Here is an 18,896-nt window from a genome sequence, read left to right on the forward strand (position 1 = left end):
TTATGAATTTTAACAAATGAAAGATGTTTAGCAGATAAAACCTATACCTATTTCCTTCTGACATATATCACCCTATAACAAAAGAACTAGAAATCCATGGCCAATATGGACGATATTTGACTGACTTATATGCTGTAAGTATTTCTGAATAATACCATTGGCTGTATTCCCTATGCTGTACTCCACACCCATGACTATGGATATATATATATATATGTGTGTGTGTGTATGTGTGTGTGTATATGTGTGTATGTGTATTTATATTTATGTTTATAAATATATACATAATTATAGTTAAATATGTATTTATGTAAATAAATATATATATATTATATATAATAAACATATATTTAATTATAGTTGACATTCAATGTTATTCAACTTCGGTTTCAGGTGTATAGCAAAGTGGTGAGGCATCTACACAGTCTATAGTCGATGTTATTGTAACAGCTGTATACGATGTCAGAGGGGTAGTAGATTGGGGAGGTTATCACTTTATGAGGGATGTAAATGCCTAACTGTGACATTGTTTTGTACACCTGAAAGTAATAAAAAAAACTTTTTGAATAATAAAAATTCCTTCTATTGCCAATATATTATGCCTCCCTTTGCATTGAGGCCTTTGTTTATGCATAGATATGTATGTCTTTATATAGAGATATGTCAGGAAACAGCAAGAAAATGATATTTTAAAACCTTTCCTTAACTAATCTAGCAATAATCTAACATATAGTAACAAGGCCAAAAAGTTCATCTAAGGAACACACTGTATAGGTCTTAGTATGTAGGACACTAAATAACGAGGGGCTTCAGTGCCTGAAGTGAAATATTTTCACTGAAAATATTTATCTTTGCCAAAAAAATTAAAGTGTTCAGTAAATAACTTGACACTGATAGCTGTTACACATTTGAACACATCAGGTTTACATTCCCCCAAAAAAATACAATTATCAATGAAAAGAAGTTTCTTATATTTCACTTTTGTATCCATGAGAAATTTTACCAGCAGTATTTTTCCCACATTGTCATCGCATAACACAATTTTGTTGTTCTTAATCTGTTCAAAAATTAATCTGTTCAAATAATTAGAACATATTCTTCCTTTTGTACCTATCAAACTACTCTATTTTTAAAATAAAGATTAGACATCGTATGTTACATTGTGACTGACTTTACATTTCAATGAGGTATTTTTGTAAAATATTTAATCTTGGCTATTCAAACTACAATCTGTATTTTATTTTAAATAGACTGGGAGATATATTTTTTAAAATAGATTCAGAGCACTTTACAATTATAGGACCTTTCATGTCAAGTAAAAATTGATCTAAACAGCTCTAATTCACCAGATAAAGAAAATATGTGCTTCTCTGTTAAAAGCAATTAGTATATTTTCAATATACTCTTATTGTTCATCTTGCATTCAAGGTCAAAAGCTTTTAAGATACAGGTAAAATTAACTTTGAAGCCAAATAAGTATAACACATTATAATATATCCATAAGCAAAAACCAAGCTATACTTGTATTATGAATGACAGTACACAAAACAGAAAGTCTCCTACCAGTGGGGAACACTGAGTCTTCTAGAAAGTCTCAGAAAAATGACACCAGATTTATACAGGCTATCAAAGCATTGGAAAGTATTGGCTTCCCATTTAAAAATACCAAATTAGTACTCATTTGAAAACATTGATAGTTATTTTCTTTGAGGGCATTTTTTCATTAATATTTCATTCATCTAAAATGCTTTGGAAAGCAGAGCAAAATGACCTAAAATTGGAGGGCATTTTCAACATGTCTTTAATAAGCAACATCAAGTATCATAAAAGATATGGATCCTGGATGATAATTTAGACATAAACAATACAAGGCCTATCCTAAGATACATGGCAGTGTCTACATAAAAAAAAAAGTAAAAATAATATTAACATCTTGAACTTCAAGTCAAGATGACAGAGTAGATAAATACTGTGCTTGCCTCCTCCTCCTGACCATATCAAAATTATGACTAAACTACAGAACCATCACTGAGAACTGACTGAAGTCCAGATGAACAGAGGTCCTATAACTAAGGATACAGAAGAAACCACCTGAAGACTGGCCGGAGGGGCGGAGACGCAGAACACGCTGGTCATATGCCCACGTGTGGTGGTTAAGAATCAGGAGGAATATCTTGGCTGTGGAGGTCCCCACTCAGGAGTGAGGGGTGCCAGCTCCACACCAGACTCACCAGTGTAGGGCCCCAGTACAGAAAAAGAAGTCCCCATAACTTGTAGCTGTGAAAACCGGTGGAGATTGTGGATGAGTGAAACAGAGGGCAGCTGGAGCCCCAGGCATTCCTCATAAAGTGACTGAGGGACTCACTCACTCTGAGCTGCAGCTCTGGAGCAACAGCTCAAAAAGTGTCAGGGACATATGGGGAAGAATTGAATTGCCTGGCATGAGGACAAGGGCTGGAGGGGCAGTTTTCTCCCAGACAGAAGTGCTGGGAGAAGCCATTGTTCCTTTGTTGACCCCCACTCCCTAACCCCAACCCAGCCTGTAGACACAAGCAGACACCATAGCTGTGTCTCTATCAACCTGGCTAACACTGTTCACCCCACCCAGGTGATTCCCTGAGACCCTGCCCCACCCAACTTGTGGGCCCACCCAAGACACTTCCAGTGGCTTTTCCCTTCAAACAGACTTACTTGGCTCATGCTGTGGACTCTCCTAAAATCTTTCAAAGATTCAAAAGCCACAAACAGGCAATGGTTAATGGCCTCAGTGTGCCCTCTTGCTAAGTGGCCCCAAGCCAGGCACTGATGGCAGTCGCGATCCTTTGCAGCTTAGCCTCTCGCAAGCACCTCCAAGCCCAGCACAAGCACAATCATCTGCACATCACACTGTAGCTCATACCAGGTGGTCTGAAGCAGGAAGTAGACAGTGGCTGACTTTGACCTACACCAGAGCCCCTACCAAGAGGCCCCAGAACCAATACACTAGGTGGCCAGCTTCAGACCACACCAGAGAACCATCCAACCACATCCACAAAAGACATAACAAAACAGCAGACTCAAGAGGTACCAGAGCCTTGCTAAATGAATACTTCTCAACTACAACAGGAAGGAATGCACAAACCACACAAGAGACACCCCTGGAACAAATGACTCAGGTGATCAGAGAGACTGTGCCACTGGGCCCCACAGGACACCTACTACATAAGACCACTCTACTAAGACCAGGCGACATAGCAGCTCTACCTAATACATAAAAACAAACAGAGGGAGACAGTCAAAATGGGGAGACAATGAAACATGTCCCATGTGAAAGAACAGGACAAATCTCCAGAAAAAGAACTAAACAAAGTAGAGGCAAGCAAAATATCAGACACAGAGTTCAAAACACTGGTTATAAAAATGCTCGGTGAACTTAAGAGTAGATGACCTCAGCAAGAACTTCAACAAAGCGACAGGAAACATAAAAATGGAGATAGAAAACATAAAAATGGACCAGTCAGAAATGGAGAATAAAATAACTGAAACGAAAACTACTTTACACGGAAATCAACAGCAGATGAGATGAAGAAAAGGACTGAATCAGCAACTTAGAAGACAACATAGCAGAAAACTCTCAATCTCAACTGCAAAATGAAGGACCTACAACCAAGATTACTCTGCAAGGCTATTATTTAGAATTGAAGGACAGATAAAGAGCTTCCCAGACAAGAAAAAGCAAAAGGAGTTCATTACCAAACCAGTATTACAAGAAGTTTTAAAAGGACTTCTTTAAGAACGGGAAAAAAAAGAAAAAAATCAAAAGTATGAATAATAAAATGGCAATAACTATATACCTATCAATAATTATTGAAATGCAAATGGATTAGAAGTTCCATTCAAAAGACATAGGGGGATTGAATAGATAAGTAAACAAGACCCTTACATACACTGCCTACAAGAGACCTGCTTCAGATCGAAAAACACACACGTACTGAAAGTAAAGGTATGGAGAAAAGTATTTCATGCAAATGGAAATAACAACAACCAAAAAAGATGCGGTAGCAATATTTACATCAGACAAAACAGACTTCTTAACAAAGGCTATAAGAAAAATCAAAGAAGGACCCTGCAATTCCAATTCTGGGTATTAATCTGTGGAAACCCAAAACACGAATTCGAAGATATATGCATCCCTATGATCATTGCAGGATTACTTACAATAGCCAAGGTGTGGAAGCCACCTAAGTTTCCAATGGATAAAGAACAGGTGATAATATATACAATGGAGCATTAATCAGCTATAAAAAAGGAATGCAGTTTTATCATCTGCAACAACATGGATGGACCTAGAAGGTATTATGCTAAGTGAATTAAGTCAGACAGAGAAAGACAAATACCATATTATTTCACTTATATGTGCAATCTAAAAAACAAAATAAATGAACAAGTAAGACAGAAGCAAACTGATAGATACAGAGAACAAACCAATGATTGTCAGTGTGGAGGGGTTCTGGGAGACTGGGTGAAAAAAGTGAGAAGACTAAGAAGTACAAATTGACAGTTCAAAACAGTCACAGGTATGTAAACTACAGCATAGGGAATGCAATCAATAATATTGTAATAACTAATAACTATGTGTGGTGCCAAAAGGGTACTAGATTTATTGGAGTGGTCACTTCGTAAGTTATATAAATGTCTAACCACTACGTTGTACACCTGAAACTAATATAATATGGAATGTCAACTGTAATTGAAAAATAAAAAAATTAATCCAGTATATGGTGATGGAAGATTTGACTTTGGGTGGTGAACATACAATGCAACATATAAATGATGTATTATAGAATTGTACACTTGAAACCTATATAGTTTCATTAACCAATGTCACACCAATAAACTTTTTAAGAAAGAAAAAGAAAAAAACTGTATTTTAAAAAAAATCCTACCTATAATTTTGACTCCTTATTGAAACACAACCCGGAAAATCTGCTTTTAACTGGTGAGTGTAAGCCCACCTCCCCGAGGAAAATTCTGTTTAAAAAACACGCATCTCACTAATATTTTTAGCCCACCAAAAAGCGTGTTTATGACTTCTATGATGTACCGCCATATCGCTGATTCCTTCATCTTGGACTGACCATCGCTATAGCACTGCTGTCAAGACACACCCATCTTTCTTCTCCTTTTCTATTCTGTAACAAATAATATGAAGCTCACACTCTTAGCCTTATTCTGCCATGTCAGCAGCCCCCCTGAGATCACTCTTGTCTTCTCTCAGGACTCTCTTTATGTGAATGTCCACCCATTCTTAGAAGTTGTAAAATATAATCTTTAATCTTTCAGACTTGAATTCCTTTATATAGTCTCATAGTCCTGGACTTGACTGAGAATATAATAGTCATACAGTTATTTATGTCAAAGTGGTTACACAGAAGAACGCAGGTGTGTAGGCAGAGTTGTCTAATGGAATTTTTTACAACAGAAACGGTCCGTATGTGCTGCCCAGTAAGGTAGCCACTGGCCACACGTCTCTATTGAGCACTTGAAGTGTTTTTTGTCATTTAGTTTTAATCAGTTACATTAAAACAGCCACCCGTGCCTAGTGGCTGTCCCATTAAACGCAGTACCCCCTGCATTAGTTGTCGCCTAGGCATCATTATTGCAAAGAAAGGCAAGGAAAGGAAAAGGAAAGACAGAACACAAGAATATAGATCACCTAGGAAACCTTTACTACTCTTGCCCATTTCAGAAATTTTCACTATGAATATTACCATAAATCTGTACATCTTATTCATTTTCAAACATTTTTATAAGGATAGGTCAAAAAAAAAAATCCGTCACATCTTCTTAATTCTAAAACACATCATGGGTATAAAAATAAAGTGGAGCATATTATTGATAAGAACACTGTGTGGGTCCAGAACAAGTCACCCCAAAATGTGTCTCTGTGGTATACAGATTGTTGTAAACTAAAGGCAACTTTAGCTTCAGGCTCAAGAGAAACTTCTGCCCCTCCCTTAACTACCTAAAGGAACTTGGATTAGGGGCCTTGCCCATAAGAGCTGATCAGAGATAACTCCATTTGACCTATCTGTAGGGCAAGGCAAGAACCTATTTACTAAACATCTGCTCTTATCTCTCGCAATGAGGATTTGAATCACCCAATGTTCATTACCTCATCTCTGGCGCAGGATGTTGTATGTACCTCCATCCCTTTTCAATCTCTGAGCCTCTGCTGCAGGTGGGGTTCCCAAACACATGTATTAAATTTGTTTATTTTCTCGTGCTAATCTGCCTCATGTCTATTTGATTATTAGACCCCGCAGAAGAACCGTGAAGGTAGAGGAACATTTCTCCTCCCCCACAACATCTATTATCCCCCTTCTCTTATTTTTAGAAAGGGAGAGGCCTTCTACTATATTCTCAGAAAGAAATATTGGTTACTCCAATGGTAATTCCCTCAACCTTATTATTGGAATATCCCACAAGAAGGACTCATTTATCAAATTGATGGAAGTGGGGAAGGATACGGAGCATGTAGGACCCCAGCCTGCAGTTCTCTCCTCTTTACCTAAGACAACATGGTTAAGTCTAGTCAGTGAGAAGAAGTACGCGTAAAAGGTGAACTTCACCTTCGAGTCTCACTTGAGCTCTTCAGTCTAGCTTCGCGAGCAGTACAGCTGATTTTGCTCCTTACCTCAGTCCTGGATCTACTTTAGTAATGGATTCAGAACTCAAAGGCAAAAGGGGATGTACATTATCGTCTCAAAAACCAGAGTTTTGTAGGTGTAATAAGACGGCAATTGAACTAAATGAAATGGAATAAATGGCACAAGGTCTGTTTTTTGTGTGACGTAGGGATGAGTCATAAATGAAGATCTTTGGAAGGCCAAACAAAGGAGTGATATTGAAAAAGTATTGAAGGAAATGCAGGAGTTGAGAAAATGACCTTTTACTTAACTTGACCACGTTGACAACCTTTGAATAGAGGTAACCTTCAGGAAATTCAGGGCAAACCAAAACACCTCAGGCCTACAAATGAAAAAGGGGCCACATACTAAGCCTGACAAGCTATGGGGGGATTTGAATGGCAGGCCTTATAAACTTGGTGACCGAAATCTGAACATGCACGTAAAAATTCCTAACTAAAGCGGGTCACGGAATGTAGTCTCATCATAGGCCTATGGCTTCCTTGACAAAAGTCAGTCAACCCTTAGCTTAAGTGAGCCTATCTATTATCTTTTTGCCTCTAGGATAACATGCCTTTGAAATGTCCATGGAATTTTCTTTTTCTACCCCTCAAAGGCACAAAAGCTGGCACCAGAGCACGAGACCACAGAACCCCTCATTGTTATCTTGTTGCCCACATACTGTCTCTACTGGATGTGAATGTCAATTATTAACTATCCTGTACCCACCAATGTAAGAGAAGTATGTGTTTCTCCATTTTGCTTTTAATCTACCACCACTGGACTTCATGTAACCCTCTTTAAGTCTCCCTCTTTGATTCTAATGTATAAAATAAGCTGCAGAACTGCCATTCTTCAGAGCATTTTCTCATTTTGTTGAGATTTTGCTTCTGGGCACAACCAAAATTTTGGCTCAAAGAAAATCTTATAACGTTTTTCCTTTCCATAAGCTGCACGTTCTTTGGTCAACAAACCAATAATTTTAGTTTAAAGAGGTTGTGGGTCATTAGTATCCTACCCTATGCTCCCAGTAGGAGCAATACATTAATTCACTCTAACAGAATAATCTCATCAAAAGAAATCTCAGAAGTTCTAAGAAATAGGAGGTCACACTCTAAAATTACAAAATGCACAAAAAAAACAATGTATGAGTAAAAGTGAAAAGAAACAACCAACAGCAGGATTAGCCCTGGGAAATATTTAGAATTATAGACATTGACTATAAATTGAGAATATTTAATATATTTAAAGAAATAAAGATTAAAAATAAGTAAGGAGCACAAAATTAGTAATAATGACACGGAGTTTCAAACAGAGCCAAATAGATATTATAGAGATGAAAATTTAATACACTGTATATGTTAAGCAGTAGATTAGACATCAATGAAGAAACAATTAGGAAATCAGACCTAAAAAAAAAATATCCTGAATAGAGAGAGACAAATAGATGGACACTATAAAAAGGTTAGGAAATAATGGTGTAAGAATTAAGGTCTAACATACACAAAATTATAGAGAAAAAAAATCAATATTCAAGGAGACAATGGCTGACATTTTCACTGAATTTATGAAGGAAACCAATCATATTCAGGAAGCCTCCCATAAATTACCAGGATAAATAACAAAGAAGTTTCACCTAGACACATAGAATAGAACACCAAAGACAAAACATTATAAAACCAGAGAGAGAAAAGGCAGATTACCTGTAAAAACACGAGTTTTAGATAAAGAGCCATCACTCTCAAAAACAGCAACGATAGGCAGAAGAGAAAATATCTTCAATGCACTAACAAAAGAAATCTAAAAACCCTCAATTTCTTATGCTAGGAAAACTATCCTTCAAAAGCAAAGGCAAGTAAAGTCACTTTCAGACAAATAAGAGAGAGTTTTACCATCGATAGATTCTCACCAAGGGAACTTACTGATGTGCCTGAAGCAACAGTAAAGTATCAGAGGAAAAAAATGTTCAAGAAACAAAAAAGAATGAGTACATATGTGTTGTACACAAATATACATGTACCCATATTTGTAGTACAATAGTAATAATAGCTAATTTATAATACCAAAAAGAAAAAACATACAATTAAAATATCACACAAAACATCATACGAATCAAGAGAGGGTGATTGGTGTTAAAGTATTCTTAGGTTGAAAAGAAAAGAGATATTGCGTACTCTTGTCCCTTTTAAGTACATGCATGTTAAATTTCCTTTTTCAGTGTGTGTGTGTTAAAATTTTTGTTATATGATCCAAAAAAAAAAAAAAGTGCCTTCCAAATTGTAAATGAGGAAATACTGAAATGAGAAATTAAAAACCAACCCAAAAGAATTTAACAATGAAAAAAAGGAAAAAGAAGAATACAGGAAAGGAAGAAGGAGCAGAAGGAGGAAGAGAAGGGGGTAAGGATAAGGGGGAAGAAGAACATGGAAAAATCTGAAAATTCAAAAGGAGTATCAGATCTAAATTCCAATACATTTTTTAAATCAATATAAAAAGATAAAACTACAAGGTAAAGACAAAGATAATGAAATAGGACTTTTTTTTAAAACATTCATGCTATTTATTATTCCTAAAATATAACAAGAAATAAAGGTATGAAAAATCATTGTGATGAAATGTGAGTAGACGCCCACATCGACATACATAAACCGATGAAAAATAATAGAGAGGAAAACTCAGGTCTCAGAAGAATACAGATGATGCCATTTGCATACAGCTGAAAACGATATGAAACCAAATAACATGTTAAATACAAATACATATAGGGTAAAATTATAATTTAAAAAAAAGCAATTATAAGCCCAAAATTCAGGAGCATTGTCACTAAAGGATAGTTTGATAAGAGGATGTAGAATTAAAGAGAGATGCACGGAAGCTTCTAAGTTATAGAAAATATTCTATATCTTAGTCTAATTGGTAGGCAAGTGGGTGCTTGATTTATTGTTATGACAAAGTCTCTTTTTACATGTTTAACATGCTATAAAAATAATTTTTTACATAAGTAAAAGTATTAGTAACTTCAAAATTTTTACTCTTCAGTTTTTAATTCAGATCATGTTCTTATCAATGAGTACACTGAACTCAGTGCTTGCCACAGGTTTTCTATTTCTCTCATCACACGTGTGGTACACGGCACAAATCATACGTCAGCTCCAAAGTTAAGCTCCTCCACCAGCTTTGTTTTCAAGCCCAGAAAGGAGAGAAACTACATTCCAAACATGACACTGATTAAACAGAATGACACACTGAGGCTGTTCACTTCCTTTGCAGTAAACAAATACATTTTAACTGCAAATTTTTCTAAAGTGATTTTCTCAAAGTTCTAGTTATTTAGTCATATCTAGCTCAAAAATCCCCTTAGAAATATAACAAAAAGGTACCTTTAGTGAGAAAGTATTTCTTATAAACTTCAAAATGTACATGTTAACTGTGAGTAAAGGAAAATAATGCCTAAAATCACAAAATACATAATAGACCTGATAAAATTGGATTTTCTATGACAAAAACCTTATCCTTGACAGCTGCATCAAATTCAGAAAACGAAGATGCATTCCATAATGACTTTGCTATGTGCACAGAGGGTATGGAACAAAATGTTTGACATCAATCATAATGATGCTGGTGTCTACCTTTTTGCGTTTCCACCTCAACATGTTTGATTACTTAAACGTAACCGTTGACTATGTCAAGATCCACGAAAAGTTACATTTGATAATTAGAAGAACTCGCTCTTCTTGTGAATGTTCCAAAAATAAAGCAACTGTGTCTTTTAGCTCAGAACTATCATCAAGAATATTGAATAATCAATAAAACTTCAAACAGAAGAACTTTGCGATCTTCAAATCAACTCTTCACAAAACAAGGCAAATAATCTCATATTTAATGCACTGGTTTTCACATAATTCACTATCTGGATAGCAAAAGGTTGACATGACTCCTAATTGGTAGGCAGAGTTTCAGAAGTTGATGAATGGCTCTAAAAGTATTGCATAAAGGGGTGAGGAGACTCCTACTTTTTTCTTGATTTTTACTTTAAATAAATCCTGATCACCAGCATTGGAGAACCACCATTAATCAGTTTATTTGTCTGTTTTTCCACTCTATGCACAGACATTAAAGAATTTTAGCTCTGATTTTCTCAATAATACCACAGGTCTAACAATAACCTCAAAAGCTTACAAAAATTAGAATCCCTTCTCTCTCAGAATTTAGTCAAACACTGTGCATAAAAATGAAAATATGAAAACTGACTTTATCAGCAGAAACATCAAAACTGACAGCAAAGTCCAAAGATTTGACCACAGGCATAATTTCATGTTTTACACGTCTAGCTAAGTTACTCCTCTAATCAGAGTACTCAACATGCAAATATTCTCAAGTATCTTCTCCATTTTCTGTCTGCATAAGTGCCATGATTTCAGGGAAAAAAATTATCCAAAAGATTTTCAATAAAAAAAATCAACAGAAGATTGATTTTTACAATGAGAAGTTGTTTAGGTATGCCAAAAAACTCAATAGAAGATTTTCCATTCTTTTCGATTAAAAAGATTACTCTGTAAGGCATCCACATTATCAGATTCCTGATAATACATTCTAGAACTGGCCATTCTTGGTGAAATAATTCCATTCCATAAGTGTCTGATTTTTTTTTTCATCTTAGGTTTAAATGGAAGAGACATATTCCCTAGTGTTCCTAAGTGAAATCACAATAAATAATTGTATCCATTGCAACATGCATGAATTTATACATAGAACGCTTTCAGTTTTTCTTTTGCTATCACATTCATCTACTCAAAAGATGAAGATGAAAAAGAAAATGGAAAGGGAAAATCTACTTTTAATTATATTGAAAAGCCATGAATAGCTCAGTGTCCACTGGCTGCCAGATAAACTGAAAAATGAGTGTATCTTCACCAATCAACCCCAAAGTACACAATTCCTACATTTAAACTCCTCAGGAAAAAGGCCTGCGTCGATTGCGATTTACTCAAGCCCCACACCTAAGACAGTACTTGGAAAATAGCAAATGGTCAATAATACCTTTTGAATGAATACATTTAACAGGTACAAATTAAGCTGTAAACCAGAGCTCTTCGTGTATGACTATATCTATCAAAGAAATTCCTAATTCAATTTAGTTTCTAACAATAGCCAAGGTAAGACTGAAGAAGGCTAAAATCAACAAATATTTACTGAGCACCTTCTACGTGTTAAGCACTGTGGTAAAGAGAGGTGAATAAGACACATTTAGTGCCTGGTCTGATGCCAACCATTAGTTTACAGTCTAGGGAACCGACTAGAAGTGGCAAAATATGAAAAAATAAAGATAAAGTTGACATGTACTAAAGATTCTTCGTTCATTCTTCATACTCCTTAGTTAACCCTCACTCACTTTCGTGACGTAGCAGGTAGGGTGTTTCCGTTTTAAATACTTGCACTATGAAGGATATTTTTCGTTCTACAGCCTAACCGCAGGAATGTCCAAAAAAGTACTAATCAGAAAGAATTTCAAAGAGAGTCTTTTACATATTAACAACCAATCACAGTGTGTCATTCTAGCCCCCAGAACATATGTTATATATACAGACACATACATGTACACACAGATACTCTTAATGCAGAAATTGACTTATTATACAATAAAAGGTCAAAACTGATCTACCTTAGACCCTTGAAGCTCTGAAATTCTAATTCTACGACTGCTCAGATATTTTATAACAACTTCTGCTTGAAATTTTCAAGAATATGCAGAGCTAAAGTCTAAAAATTGATTTGAGACATCCCTGTGGTAATGCTGCTGGATACAGGACACCCAACTAAATCTGGGTTTCAGAAAAACCATTATTTTTGTGTAAGCATGTCTAAAATTCAGATTTTAGTGGGACTCCTATATTTATATTTGCTAAATCTACAACACTAACCTAATATAACCATTTCCAATAAAGTAAAAAAAAAAATAAATTAATGGCATTTCTTGCTTTCTCTATGTCAAACAGGAATCAGGCAGTATCTATGCAATGCCAAAATTCGGAGTGAAACTCAATCACATTAAATTAGTAGTTTCTGATCATGATGGATTTCATTTTAAAAATACTCTAAGCTTTTAAAAATTCTAAGGGAAAAAAGTGAGTTTTTTAAAGTCCATTTGCGATGTACCACTCAGTAATAAATACAAAAGTACTACTGAAACTGTATTTCTTCATGCATAAATATTATGTATTCAGTTTTCACCATGAGACGTTTTTGAGGTATATCAGCTACTTATTTACAGGTGCTATGAAGAAAGTATTTTGTAAAAATCACAGATCAATAACTATCTAATTTAGTAACATGCCCTGATAATGTTCAGATACATGAATTACCTCACAGGATTACTAGTCAAAGATACACGGAGGGACTCCAGGCACGCGACGAGTCTGTCATCTGCAGACCCCATTTTCAGTTCATGGATGAATTCCTGAGGGGAGATCTGCCGATTTCTCTTAAGACTTCCCTGCGAAATAAGTCACAAACATTTTAATTCATGTTGTATGAAGATGATCCATTAAAATAACAATGACATTAATCCCACCTTTCATATTAACAGCTGCAAGCAACTACTCACAGCAGTATTATTTTGGGGGGATGCTTTCCTTATTTCTGCCCATAAATCTATCCATTCACAGTCCGTGGTATCCACGAAAGAGAGTGACATGATGTCAAAAGGTTTGCAAATTAAAATAACTGCTGTTCATATCTAACCTGTCATGGAAAACAATGAGGTACAATACATATTGTAGAGTATATCTTAAATAATAGTAATATATTTTAGACACACACAAAATAAAAATTAAAACTCAATACGTCAATGGCCCTATTAAAATTAATATTCCAAGCAACAGAAAAGGCTGTAAATCATTAATTCATTCAACCACCATTACATGCCTATCTCTAGGCATGGCAGATACAGAGATGATCAAAACCAAAGTCTTGAAGAAAAAACACAAGCAAGGAAATAATATTGACAGCGCAGTTCAATTCCTGTAATATGGTACCAAGGGACCCAAAGGAGGAACGCAAGCTAAGTTGGCAGAACACATGTGGGAGGCCTAAGTAACAGAGAGTAGGTGAGAGAGAGGGAGGCAAAGAATTGGACAGGAATATCTTCCAGACTAAAACATAACACACATGTATGCCCAAAAGGAAAAATCCGTACCAGCACGGAGCTTTATTCTCCAAAGGGAAAAATAAAGAAAATAATTTAAAAAATAATTAAAATATACTGCATTGTAGACAGTGACATATGCTATAGAGAGAAATAAAAGCAGGAGAGAGGAATAAGAAAAATAGGAGGTGGGATACACTTTCAAATAGGGTGGTCAAAGAAAGCCTCACAGAGAAGAAGAATCTGAGGGCCTCAAATTTGAGTGTCACAAGAAAGGTCTGAAGGAGGTGAGTGAAGTGACCATGCATATGCCTGGAAAAAAGTTGTGATGGAGGAGACAGCAGGTCCTACGGAGACAGCAGGTCCTACAGGCCATCAAAAGAATTTTGACCTTTTCTCTGAGGTCGGAAGCATCAGAAGCAGAAAAACCTGACGAAAAGGTACGTAGAGTCTAGATGAACAATGAGAAAGTCAAACCAACAATAAATTTCAGAATTATGTTTAAAATACAGATTATCCATCAAAGGTGAAGGAAAGGAACTACATGTCCAAAAGCAGATTAGTTGCGATAGCAGAAAATTAGATGTATTTCTTTTTCATTTCTTTTCCTTTTTATTAGTTTGCTGTAGTGCTGTACAAGGAAACATTCCCAATAATGCAAAACAAATTAGCCCTTAGAAGACAGATGATTTTCATCAATAGTAAAGTGGTAATTGACTAAAGAAGAATTCAATGGCAAAATCTCAAGAGAATAAAATAAAGTTGAAAAGGAAAATAAAGTGGCAAAGCACTAAAAATTAAAATCCAGTTTTCTATCAGTGACTACATTATATCTCAGAATAAATTCAACTATACAAACAGCATTAATCATCTTTTTTTTAATTTTAATTTACCAAAGTATTGCTTGTTCAACACAGAAAATTTAGAAAACAGAAAAAATGACTCAAAATGACTGTTAATTTGATATTCCTGTCTTAAAGTATATTTTTCTCATACATAGATATATACATAGTATTCTATACATATTCACACAAACACATTACTTACAAAAATATTATATGATATTGTTCTGTAGGGTACTTTTATCATTGAGTAGTATTTTATCAACATATTCCAATATCAATACTTAAGTGTTAAAGAAAATGATTTTTTTCCTGCCTACACACCATACCATTATTTATCTACTTTAGACCATCACTATTGGGCATGTGGGATACTGACAATTTCCTGGTATCGTAAATTTTTCAAATATCTTGCGCATGCTCTCAAATATTTTTATTCAAATATATATCAATGGAGGTTAAACTAGATGATATTTTGTAGTCCCTTCTGACTTTATCATTGAAATAATTATGATTTTAGTAGAATCAAAATAAACCAACACTGAATACAAGTAGATGAATTGTTTCCTTCAACAATATTTAGGTAAACCCCATGTAGTAAGTACTTTTAAAATATAAGAATAAGCAACAGTAAGTACATTTGGATGAAAAAAAGTGATATTAAAAGATAAAAAAATAAAGAAGCCACTTGCCTACCTCTTAGCCTTATCTCACAATCATTTTTAATTCTCTTAACTTTCTTCTGATAGCTACTTAATGTCTAAATTATATGCTTATTCTCATCTTTTGAAACTTGAAACTTTTCAATATTACCTTGGATTTCAGTTATAAAAGGGTTTAATTATCTTAAATCATTACAACTTCTACTCTCCCATCCTCTGACTATAGTTATAGATAAACATAATTGAACCAAAAGTTGCCATTCCACGATATGGGAGCTCACAGAGTCCACATTCTAAGGTTTCCTTACGGCGAAGTTCCTACAGAGGTGAGTTCAGGCATCCAAAAATCTTAATAATGCTTAAATTGCTTTCATGACACAGAATAAAACATTACACGTCCCCATTTATAAAGTCTTCCAGCTCCTATAATTTCCAATTTGTCCCCCTAAGAGTGGGAACGAGAGACGCATGTCAGCTCTTACCATTCCTATTCAGTATTGTAGTGGAGGTCCTAGAGAGTGCATTGAGGCAATAACATAGACATACATATCAGAAAGGAAGAAGTAAAACTGTCTTTATTTGCAAATAAGATGATTATCTACATGAATTTAGTAAGGTCACAGAATAAAAGCATAACATATAAAAGTAATTTGTATTTCTAAATACTATCAATATTTGGAAACTAAAAATTTTAAATATACCATTTTAATAGCATCCAAAAAATACAAAATATTTAGGAAACTGTTTTTAACAAAAGATGGGAAATATCTATACCCTGCAAACTACAAAACTTTGTAGAGAGAAATTACAGATGAGCTAAACAAATGAAGATGTTATACCTTGTTCATGGATTAGAAGACTCAATATTGTTAAGAAATCCTTTAAGAAAGATATTTTGTGGAAAATAATCTATAGATTCACTATAATCGCTATCAATATCCCAGGAAGCTTTTCTGCAGAAATTGAGAAGCAGGTTCTGAAATTTATATGGAAATGCAGCATATGGATCTAGAATAGGACAATTTTGAAAAAGAATAAAGTTGGGAACTTGATCTGATTCCAAGATTTACTATAAAGCTACAGTAATCAAATTAGAATGATATAAGCATCAACAAAACAGGAGAATCCAGAGATACACTTGAACCTATGTGGTCAATGATTTTCAACAAAGGCACCGTTGTAATTCAATCGCACAGAAAGAGTCTCTTCAACAAATGGTGTTGGCGTAAGTGAATATCCATGTGAGAGAAAATGAACCTGGATTCTAGACCTAAATGTAAAAGCTAAAACTATAAAATGTCTAGAAGAAAACATAAATCTTCAATATCTTGGGGGAAGGCAAAACATTTTCAGATAGGATACAAAAGGCACTAACTATAAAATTGGATTTCATCAAAATTTAAAACTTCCACTTCTCAAAAGACTCCTAAGAGAGTTTCATTTAAAAAAATGAAAGGTAAGCCACAATATCTGCAACACATCAAGAACTATGCAGAGTCTGAGATTCTACCCTATATCCCAGCTAAGTTAGCCTGTTACTATGTCAAGGATGCTGACAGACTCTTACGGTAGAGACCAAAAACTTGATTGTCCATATAAAGGTTCCCCAACCCACCATCTGTCACAGGGACGATATGGGGTCCTGCATGGATGATGGACGACTGCACATGCAGTGGACTGCGTTTTAGGGGAAGAGCACTGAGCTTTGGCGAGTCACCATTTTATAGTGACAATAACAAGCCTGCTTATTATCCAGAGACAGACATAACTTCACCTCTAAGGCTGCTCACTGCAAATGCAACCCTGAGAAATGGCCTGGGTAAAGGGCACTCAGGCCTTGGATTCTTGACAGAACCAGAAAAAATGTACAGTGATATATTCAGGACCCATGACAGGTTGTCTCTCCCCATGATAAATATATCTCATAGAGGATTTGTATTCGGAATATTTAACAAACTCCTATAACTCAATAGCAAAACCACAAATCCCACTTTAAAAAAAAAAAGAATTAAAATAACTTCACAAAACAAGATAAATGAAAGGCCAACAATGACATGAAATGATGTTCATGATCATTTGTCAATGGGGAAATGCAAAGGAAAAGCACAAATGAAAGACCACGACACACCGGCTAGAATGGTGAGGACGTGAAGTGTGTGGAGGTTTCCCACATGACTGGGGGGGATGTGACAGGCACTGCCACTTTGGAAAAGATGTTGACAGTTTTGTTTTGTTTTTTTTCCTGTAAATATACACTGACCACAGGACTCAGCAATTGGACAACTATGTGTTAAGAAGGAGGGAGAAAAAATACATCTAGACAATGTTCTGAACAGTTTTATTCAAAACAGCCACAGACTGGGAACAACACGAGGATTCATCAACAAGTTGTGTGCATCCAGGTAGTGGAATACTACGCAACAATAAAAAAAATACCACTACTGATAATGCAGCAAGATAAATTAATAAAAAAATTAAAAAATAAAAAAAAAAACTGTACTGAGTTAAAGAAGTCAAAAACAAAGTAGTGCATGCTTCCATTTGTTCCCTTTGTATGAAAGACCAGGACCAACCTGTCCATCTTTTTTCTGGGCTCATTCTAGTTCAAGGCACAGAAGCAGAGCTGTCCATTTTTGGTGTCTGGTTGGAGGATGCGGGTAGAGGTGGACCACATTTTAAATAGCTAAGCAAGTGGATTTCTCCAGTGAACGCTTGGAACAACAGACTAAATTCACTGGCTAACAATACTTCTCTATTTCAGCCACATTACGTTTTTCCAGTTTGAACAATTTATTGCCGAAAGGCCTCTGTATTTTCACCTGAGATTCCTGCCTCTCACCACTCTGTATTAAAATAACTTTTCCATGTATTATTTAAAGGAGACATTGAGTGCCTACTATGTGCTAGACCTTGTTTACATGATGTGGATATAGGGGTAAAATAAAAGTCAAGGACGATACCGAGGTTTTTGGTCTAAGTCAAAATGTGGTGCCATCTACTTAACTGGGAAGACGGAAGGAGTGTGACTGGTAGGGGAATAGCTATGTAAGAGTCACAAGTCTGGGCAAATGACATCTTTCTCTCTAAGAAAATAACACCTGAGCAGTCACCAGAGTGAAGAGAAGGGGACAAGGGAAATTAGGGAGAAGGGTATTCAAAGGCAACAGGAAGAGTAAATACGAAGCACTCAGGAAGGAATGAACTTGGCATCTTCAAAGGACAGCAAGAAGATGCGTCTAAACCCCAGTGAGCATGACAGCTCTAGATGACAAGGACGGATAAAACAGGCAGGTGTCTGATCCTGGAGACCGGGGACTGAAAAAGTAGTCTGAGTGCCAAATGTCTTTGTATCACTCTTGAGCTAAGAATGCTTTTTGTATTTGTAAAAGCTTGTAAAAAACAAACAAAAAAAAAAAAAACAAAAAAAACATGAACAGAAAGAAAAGGAAGAGGAGGTGTAGGAGAAAAGGGAGAAGGAAGAGGAAGCAGCAGCAGCTAAAAGACCCCATGGACACGTAGAGCCTATGGTGTTTACTATCTGACCATTTAAGAAACAGTGTGCTGGTCACTGAGAGGGGCT

At 35.5% G+C, this 18,896-nt stretch overlaps 1 protein-coding gene across 4 annotated transcripts in view; it reads right to left on the reverse strand.

Annotated features, from left to right (window-relative positions):
- DIAPH3 (diaphanous related formin 3) overlaps positions 1 to 18,896 on the reverse strand; it is a 441,105-nt gene that overhangs the window by 326,802 nt on the left and 95,407 nt on the right. For all 4 annotated transcript variants that reach the window (XM_033105125.1, XM_033105126.1, XM_033105127.1 and 1 more), the window contains one exon: positions 13,031 to 13,161. In XM_033105125.1, coding sequence (XP_032961016.1) covers positions 13,031 to 13,161 — 131 coding nt within the window. The remainder of the gene's footprint in view (positions 1 to 13,030; positions 13,162 to 18,896) is intronic.

Source organism: Rhinolophus ferrumequinum, chromosome 4 (genome assembly GCF_004115265.2).
Source record: "Rhinolophus ferrumequinum isolate MPI-CBG mRhiFer1 chromosome 4, mRhiFer1_v1.p, whole genome shotgun sequence".
In the NCBI taxonomy this organism is placed as follows: Eukaryota; Metazoa; Chordata; class Mammalia; order Chiroptera; family Rhinolophidae; genus Rhinolophus; species Rhinolophus ferrumequinum.